Raw genomic sequence first — 8,798 nt, 5'->3', positions numbered from 1 at the left:
GGCATTGGCTGGCCTCTTTAACACAGAGACAAAGAGCAGAGACAACAACTATGTTACAAGGGTTTCAACTCAGCTGTTTGGAAATGTCACATCCGTGTGTCAATGACAGTCCCCGTGCCTGCTCACCTACCCCTCTAGAGTGTCATGGTTACTTTTGTGGGATGATTTCAAAACTGCAGGAACATTTGAGCGGGCTAAAATATTTTCATGCAAGTCTCCAAACCCATAAACCATGTTGCTATTAATACTAAAACAAAATATTATTAAAAAGAGAAAAACGACAGGTGGGTTAGTTTTGTTAAGCTTCCAGAAGTATTCATGGTGACGATATTCCTCTGAAACAGGCTCGTTTTTTTCAGATCTGCCTACACTTTCCAAATCACCTGCATGTTCCATGCTTGGCAGTAGGAACACTGAGAAAACACAGCACACAGGGAACTCAAAATATTAGTACAGGTAAAAGGTCAGTTTAGAATCACAGCTAAGTTCAAATGTTAATTTCTAGAAATGTATATTAGTCAATCAAAAGCACAAAAGAACAGAAGGAAGGTTTTGATGAGGAAGTTAAACCATGCATTTCAGTAAGTTCTCTTTCTGCTCACAAAAGAGGGTGAGCAGCGAGTTGGAGCAGCCGCTGCAACTCTGTGTCGTGTGATGACAGTGGGTCCCAGCTGAGTCACGAAGGGCACCTCAGTGGGAGCTTTATCTCTTAGGCTTCTTGCTTACATCACTAAGCAGCTAAATGGTCAGCACTTTTCTGCTCTATGATAAACATGCAGAAGAGTCGATCTATCTAAGTGTTCATTTTTTAAACTGCAGCCATTGCAAAATTAACTTTGCTGAGGAGTTACTTGTTGCTACATCCTAGTATGATCACTGTGTGCCCTTATTTGAGTAATACTGTAAAATGGGAGAAAAGACAGAAGGAACAACTTTGAAGAAGTGAAAGGCCACTCTTTCCCTATGGATGGTGTAGGGCAGAGGGTGAGGACACAAAGAACAAGATTCAATTCCATTTTACAGGACAGGAGCCCCTGTCACTTTACAGCTTTTTGGCACAGTCGGGGCAATACACTTGTTCCTGATGGAAAACAAAGCGCTTGTTGGCCAAATTCATGGAGCACTTTTTGCAGTGGAAGCAGTAGTCGTGCCAGGATTGTCCTTCATAGGCCACCACACTGGAGCCTTTACCAAACCCTGTGGGAAAACACAAAAGAGAACAGAAGAGACAGCTCAGTGAATACAGGTGAGAGATACACCACTGCCTTGCCCATTTACACAGCCAACAACAAGCACGCAGGGGCAGCTTCTGCCCGGTCCCCAGGCCACCCCTCTCCACCGCGATCTGTCCCCCACACCATGCCACTGTGACCGTGCTACGGTTCTCAAGGACCTGAGAAGATGCCAGAGCTCAGCCAAGGGCTTCTCTGATGTAAAGAACCCACATTCCCATGCCACTGCAATCGCCCTGTGACGCTTGCACCAACCTCCCAGCATAACCAGTTTCTTTGATTTAGGTCAGGGCCATGGCATCAAAGTGGCCACCAGGAGGCAAACTTGGGCTGTTTGTGGGGTGTGCACTTACCGGGCCTCGAGGAGCTGCTAAGCTTCGATTTTTTCTATAAAGAACCACCACCCACGAGGGACAAGTCCTCTCTCCACCCGGATGCCTGCCCCGGAGGTTGGCGCTGGGAAACAGGGTGAGAGGCAAGCGTTTCCCGTGGCACACTGGGGGCTTCCTAGCTTTAGAGACTGGGTGGCTCACTCTTGACACAGTCCTTTTCCCTGAGGATGGCAAAAGTCTTCTCAAATGTACATTTCAAGGCTCCCCGGGGTGATGGGAACGGTGGAGGCGGGGGGGAAAAGGGCCCAGGGCACGTGGATCGCGGCGCGAGATGAGGAATGAAGTGATTAGCTCGGCTTCTGATCGCAACACAGCTGCCCACAGGCACCTCTGAGCTAGCCCTCAGCTATGGGATGTTAGGATCCCAGCCTACAGCTCTTCAGCCTCCCCCCCTCCCCCTGGCCTCTACCCAGCTTCATCCCATTCTCCCCCTCCCCCACAGAACCCCACGTGCAGTGCCTGCCCATGGCATGGGTGTGGGTCTCAGGCTCGTGAACTTCGCAGCACAGCATCTTTAGTCAGCAGCAGTCAGGAAATGTTCTGTATTACAAACGCTAACCTGGCCTGGGGGAGAATTCAAACTCTTAAACTCTTTGGGACCACAATGGCAAGGGGCAGGGGCATTCTTTGGGGCCTTTGTGGATGAAACTGACAAAGTAGAAAAATGAGAGATGGTTACCATGCGCAAAACCTAGCCTGGCCGACTTAGCAAGGACTCTTTAGCCTACCAGTGATGGGGTTCTTGCATCCAGCACACTTCTTGGCCACAAAGTTCTTGTAGCAATCCACGCAGTAATACTGGTCCTCCACAGCGGTGAAACGCTGCCCAGCCAGCTTCTTAGAGCAGGTAACACACACAAAGCACTCGGCATGCCAGGGCTGATCCTGGTAAGTGATTCCTCCAGATGTGATGGCCTAGACCAGGGAGTGTAGCACCGGATTCAGATTCAACAACCATTTTGTTGAATGCCTACTATGTGCCAGGCACTGTGCTGGGCGCTTTGGTCTACAATATCTCATTTAATCGCCACAACGGCCATGGGAGGCAGGTGCTATTATTATCCCCAAGTTACAAATGAAGACACCGAGGCTCAGAGAAGGCGAGCCTCTGTGCAAGGTTACACAGCAACAAGGTGGCGGAGGCAGGGCCTCTAGAGCCAGGGCTACCCGTGCTTCCATGCGGAGCACCTTTCGGGACAGCCTGAATTGGCCCAGGCACTGCTTTCTACTACCAGTCTCCTCATCTGTAAAATGAGCATAATAATTCCCACGTCACAGGGCTGTCGTGGGGATGGAATGGGATAGTGTGTGTGCAAGTGCTCTGTCAACTGTCAAACGCTTCTAGGAACAACAGTCCATGCAGAACTCCCTGGACAACGTACCTTGTTGCACTTCACGCAATGCTTGGCAAATTTGGCCTCATGGCAAGTCACGCAGTAGAAGTCCTCCCCTTTAGGGAAGAAGCTTCCAGTCCCGATGACTTGCTTGCAGTTGCTGCAGGTAAAACAATCTTTGTGCCAGACGGTCTTCTTGTACTCCACGTTCTGATCTCCTGCAGGGGGGGAAGCGATTGGATAGCCCCACTGACAGTGCTCTGCAGGGGGCTGCATCCACTCAGCTCCCACCCTGGGCCCTCCAGAGGTGAGGGAATGCAGGCCCTGCAGTTACTGGCCTCACGCTTCCGATGAGCCTACCCAGTGGGGTGAGGGGAAGTTCTCAATGATGTCCTACCTGTGGGTGTGCCAACCCAGATCTGTCTGGAGGGGACCCCGGCTATAATGTTTGAGGAGGAGACGCCTGAGTCCCCACTCCCACACCCTTTGTGGACTTCAGAGATTCTGTAGGGGACTGGCTAACCCAGAGTTCCACCCTAAGGAAGAGGCATGCTTTGATCACTTACTCTACCCAAATGAGAAAGTGCTACATACTTTTTCACTTCCTTCTCTTGCCACAGACAGTTCTCTTCAGTGGTCTTTAGTTTCCGAATGTGTGCGTGTGTGCGAGCATATATGTGTACGCATGTATACATGTATATATATGCGTGCATATATATGCTAAAAGCTAAGAGCAGCTCACAGCAGCATTAGACCCATCGTCCCAAGCAAAGCCCCACATCATCTCTGCCCAGAGGCCTCCTCCCTGACCACCCCAGGGGTGAGTGTGAGCAGTACCTGCCACGATTGGCTTGAAGCAGCCCTTGCACTTGGGGGAGTCCTCCCGGGTGGTACACTTGTTGCATAGGATCTTGTTATCCTTGGACACAAAGGTCTCGTTTGCCAAAGGGTGCAGGCACTTGGCACAGTGGAAGCAGGTGTCATGCCAATAGCGGTTCTTATAGTGCACCTCCTGGAAACCAAGCAGAAGGGGATGGGTTGCTGTGAGTGACGTGGGGGCGCTGGGAGTGTAATCACTGACTGCAGAGATGACCCCACTCCGTGCACCTGGGGATGCCCCAAGGTGAATGCTCTAGGTAGTAACATGAAGGACACTGAGGTCAGGATGGAAGACTCATAGTTCCTGAAACAAGACTGACTAAGAGGACAACAAACCGAGCTGGTATGGGTCTTGGTACCAGCCAGTTCAAGTCCCACAGAGACAGCTCAGGACACAAGCAAGGGAAAAAGTGCGAGACAAGGGTGGCTGGGCCAGAGCCTCCATTAGCTTGTCTCCAGACCACTGCCTTTCCTGCCTGCCACATGGGGGTTGCAAGTGATGAGGAAAAACTCAGGAGAGAGTGAGCTTTTGTTGTCGGCCACAGGAAAACCATGTAGGGACCACTGTTACCTTGGAGTCTGCACCAATGGGCTTGCGGCATTCCACGCAGGTGTTGGCGCAGAACTTGTCAAAGCACTTCAGGCAGCAGTGGTGGCCATCCTTCTCCACGTACTTCTTCCCCTGCAGGGGGTCCCTGCAGTAGTGGCAGTCAAACTTCTCGGCCATGGTGCCCACCTTGTACCTGGAGGGACCTACGGGAGCAAGCAGGTAGAACAAATGACCAATGGAAGACCAGTGTGCTCCGCCACAGAGGCTTCCAGGGGACAGCTGCACCAAGGCAACAGATACTTCAATAAGACTGCTGGGAAGAAAGAACCCTGAGGGTAGCTCCCCAGGGGCCAGAAGGCTAATGGCCAGTGAAATCCTGGGGACTTGGGAGAAACCCTTTCTGGGTTATCTCGCTGTGCTGCTTCACAGGACACTGACGGGGACAAGTGGATCATACCTGGCGTTGGCCTGACTGGGGCTCTGGGTGGCTCAGGGGTGCTGAGCAGTGAAATGAAGGAGTTCAGGGGTGTGATGGGATAGGCCAAGAGAGAAGGAGTTGTATTTTCACACAAAAGGCACACACAGCTTTGGGCACAGTCTGCATGCAGCAGCTGCTTGGGGGAGAGATGCCTGGCCAGTCACAGGCTGGCTGGCTCAGGCAGTTTGTGCAGGAGGGAGGCACCCAAACCCTCTGCTTTAAGGGTTGTGTTCTAGACAGTGAGCCAGCAATCTCCCTGCCAGCTCCCAGTTCTTCCTCCGTAACTTCTTGGGGGGCGCAGTGGCGGGGGGGGGGGGGTGCGATTGCATCCTCCAGAAGCCTCACTTTCCTTCCATCTGTAAAATTCAGTTAATCTGAACAAAGACTTACTGCTGACTCCACACGAAGACGCTAGGCATACAAGTAATCCTTATTCATTTGCTTAAAATGTCTACATTTACTTTAACTCTGGCAGAACCCTTTTATATCCCTGAATGGATCCTAAGGAATTTTGTCCGAGGTAGTTTACTGACTTCAGAAGAGACCTGGCCAACCAAGCAAGAGAGGACCGATTAAAGCGGCATTCTCAATCGGAGCCGGCAAGTTTTGCAACCGTGAATGACTTGGAGTGATGTGTAGCGTTGTGATGGGCCAAAATTTCATCCCCCTTTGTTCAAGCAAGTGTGGATAGATATAGTCAATGAAGTTCTACCATTTAGGACATTTGCTGTTGGAAAAATACAAATCTTAAAGTCAAATCTGGGTGGGAGTTACTCATAAAAAGCGTTAAAGTGATTATTCTCCAAGAAACATTCCCACTGCCTTCACAGGAACAAGTCCCCTTGTCCCCCTCCTGAACTCCCCCCACCTACCTGATCCCAGACCACCCACCTGCAACGACAAGCATTGCTAAGGCACTCTGTTAATCCTGTCACCAAAAAAGGTAGTTTCTAAAAGCTCTCAATTTCTTGAACATTCGCTAACTTGTTCCTCTCTCCCTGAAAAGGAAACTTACTCGGGCAAATAAACAACAAATACTTAATTTGCTCAGAAAACATGAGAATGACGACTATTTTCTCCAGCTACCCCCAAACATGGTTATTGTGCTAGCAGACATCCTCAGCGTAATTCACAAAGAATGAGGGAAAAGCAATGAGCAGTTGCCCAGTACTCACCGCAGCTCTTCCACTAACTGAACAGCCCCAAACTCCTACTTTGGGTCCCATTCCCAGTGTTTTTTTTTTTTTTTATACAAACACATGTCCAAGTTGTTTGGATCTTGTTGCCATAGGCAACCAAATAGCAGTATGTGAGCTAAGGAAACCGCACCCTGTGTCTCAGACTCTGCTGAGGCTGGTGAAGTGTCCCTCAGAACTGGATCCTTTTCTGAAGCTAGCCCCCCAAAACAGGGGACCAGACCACCGACAAGCATCAGGCTCGGGGCCCGCCCAGCTCTAGTTTGTGCTGGCACACAGACAGGCCCTCTCGCTTCCACAGAACTGATGACTAAAGCCAGTGACATTCTTGGGCAAAGACAATTGACCAAGACAGTTGTATCCGAGTTCTGAGATTTAGCCAGACCAGATAACACTTCTCACTACCACTTTCCCCCAGAAAGGAAAACAAAATGTTCCCTTATGTAACTGGATTAGAAATGAAAAGTAGAGACACGGTGAAACCAGAGTCTGTCTCCTTGAACTATGCAGTTTCTGTAGGGCAGCTTTTATACTACTGTTAGTCTCTGCACCTAGAAAAACGTGCCTGTCACAGTGACAGCAAGTTTAAAATGACTCTCCTTAATTCATTCTTGCTGGTCTTTCACATGTCATGTAAAATCTTTGTCTTACTGGCTTCTCTATATAGAAGTTGTGAACTCAACAAAAATTTACTTTCTTGTAAAGAGCTGAGTACAGAAACCAAATAAATCTCCAGTAACAGTAAATGCCAGGAAAATAAATGATCAGTGGCTCCTAAAAGTCATTTGGCAGGAAATCAGAATCTCTAAGATTAGACAACATTGGCTAGTAATGTCAGCTGGTTTAGCCCTTCAAAGACTATTGTCTTCGGCCATATTTGAAAACCCGTCCTCCCTTACCAAAGTGTCTATTTATAGACTAAAACCTTGAGCCCTACTCATTTTAATGTCTTCTAGGTATCCAGATAATGAAGTAATCCATGGCTCACCAATGAACATGGAAGTACCAGACCGTGTTGACCTGAGGTCACAATCAATGAAGCTGCTGATCACTTTATTATTCTTGTAGTACAGGGTCTTAAACCAAGCAAAAGGAAAATTACATGAATCCACCTTTGGTTAATGGTGTCTGGAGGTACTAGCTTTAGACATTATTGTTTTTTCTTTTTGCTGTGTGAAAAATCCAGGGTCATAGTTTTGGAACTGATTTCCACAGTGGACTCAAGCCTTTATGTGTGTGGAAACACTTATTCGTCGAGATAAAATAGGCACTTCCAGGAATGCTGGCTTTTCTGCCTAATAAGTAAGAGGCTAGAAACTTCAAGCATGTTAACAATGTTGATGGCAAATTCATGAACTTTAGTGCTCTTTTGCAATAAAGCCAATTAACTGAAACTTTGGGCAACCCGAATTAGCTTATCTCATGTTTTTCTAACCTTATGATTATTTCATCCCAAACTATTTCAAACCAAGCAGTGTGCTTATGAGGAAGCTGGAGTTAATACATTCCTGCTGATGGGATAGTTACCATGTCAAAATTTTGCATAAAATATCAACACTGTGTACAAGAGCAAAATATTTTGTTAGCTACTTAACTTCAAGGAGCTTAATAACTCCAAGAAAACAGATTATAACTGACAATGCTGAGAGTTTCTGAGAAGACGGCAAATACCCTGATTTGTAGGTTCCACCAAACTGAGCCACAGTTCAGCACTGACTTCATGATGAGAGAAAAGCTTTATACTTTCCCGTCTTTCCCTTCTTTGGAAATAAAAATAGAGAAAAATGGTGGTGCCATTTATCTTTTCTTCGGGGCTCTCTTTAATCTTAATCGATGACAGACGTATACTGTAGGTGTTTATCTCTTAAGTAATACTTTTTATCCCTTTAGCAGCTTCTAAGTACATGAAATCTGAAGCCTTTAACCTTTCAAAACTTCCAGATCTGTTTGCCTTGACCTATGGCTGTTATCTGGGAAAGGGCATGACATCGTTCATTAAACAAAACTTGGATACATAGAACTACAGCATTGCTTCCCTTCCCGCCTGTCTCTGTCCTACGGCAGCTCTCTAGTTTTAACCTCACAGTGCAGCCCTCATCTGGATGTGGCGATGAGGTTCCTCTATCACACAAAAGTTTGCCAACACATGAGGATCCCCAGGGACCTCATTCAGGGCCTTGTATTCACTAGCCACACAGTAGATGCCTATTGACTGACAGACGGAGACAAATCACCACCATTAAGCTTCTAAAAACCCTTTCATTAAAAGCATTTCCCAACAAAGATTTCTGTTTCAGAAAACCAGGGGAGAGCTCCTGTGATCCTAAGGTGCTGACATCTAACCTACAGTCCGTTGCAGACGTAGCAGGTTAGAACGCTGCTGGAAAGGCGACTGGCTGACCAAGTTTTTGATATTTATTCCAAAGTGGTGGCCTGATTTTCATGCTATGCCCACTTCAAAAGAGACATCATTCTTCACTTAATAAACAAGCTTCCCCTTTCAGAAAATTCCTGAACTACATCCAATATGCTATAGGGTGCCTAAATAAATCTTAGTATCTCAATAAAAAGTTTTGGCTTTTGATTTAATCATGAATCACGTACATATCAGAGTAATAGAACATTGCAACCTTTTTTTGCTATAAACCTCTCATTAGAGCAGATTCCATTTGTATTCAACAATCATCTTTCTTGTGTTCTTATGTGTATTTTTCCACATATTTCATGCTAATGTTCG

At 47.2% G+C, this 8,798-nt stretch overlaps 1 protein-coding gene across 9 annotated transcripts in view; it reads right to left on the bottom strand.

The window, feature by feature from the left end:
- Positions 1-214: 214 nt before the first annotated feature.
- The window catches only part of LOC118982069 (four and a half LIM domains protein 1), a 63,994-nt gene continuing 55,410 nt past the window's right edge, over positions 215-8,798 (bottom strand). For 3 of the 9 annotated variants that reach the window (XM_037038963.1, XM_037038960.1, XM_037038962.1), the window contains 6 exons: positions 4,409-4,590; positions 3,796-3,970; positions 3,007-3,176; positions 2,353-2,539; positions 1,586-1,785; positions 215-1,197 (listed from right to left, as the gene is read on the bottom strand). In XM_037038963.1, coding sequence (XP_036894858.1) covers positions 1,114-1,197; positions 1,586-1,785; positions 2,353-2,539; positions 3,007-3,176; positions 3,796-3,970; positions 4,409-4,564 — 972 coding nt within the window. In that variant the 5' untranslated portion in view covers positions 4,565-4,590 and the 3' untranslated portion in view covers positions 215-1,113. Of the gene's footprint in view, positions 1,198-1,585; positions 1,786-2,352; positions 2,540-3,006; positions 3,177-3,795; positions 3,971-4,408; positions 4,591-4,844; positions 4,962-6,040; positions 6,115-8,798 lie in introns of those variants that run through there. The other 6 variants (XM_037038965.1, XM_037038966.1, XM_037038967.1 and 3 more) reach the window with 4 other exon arrangements.

This window comes from Sturnira hondurensis, unplaced genomic scaffold (genome assembly GCF_014824575.4).
Source record: "Sturnira hondurensis isolate 20B ecotype Veracruz unplaced genomic scaffold, ASM1482457v3 Scaffold0024912, whole genome shotgun sequence".
Lineage (NCBI taxonomy): Eukaryota > Metazoa > Chordata > Mammalia > Chiroptera > Phyllostomidae > Sturnira > Sturnira hondurensis.
The sequence above is the reverse complement of the archived record's forward strand: the minus strand, read 5'-3'. Positions and strand labels throughout refer to the sequence as shown.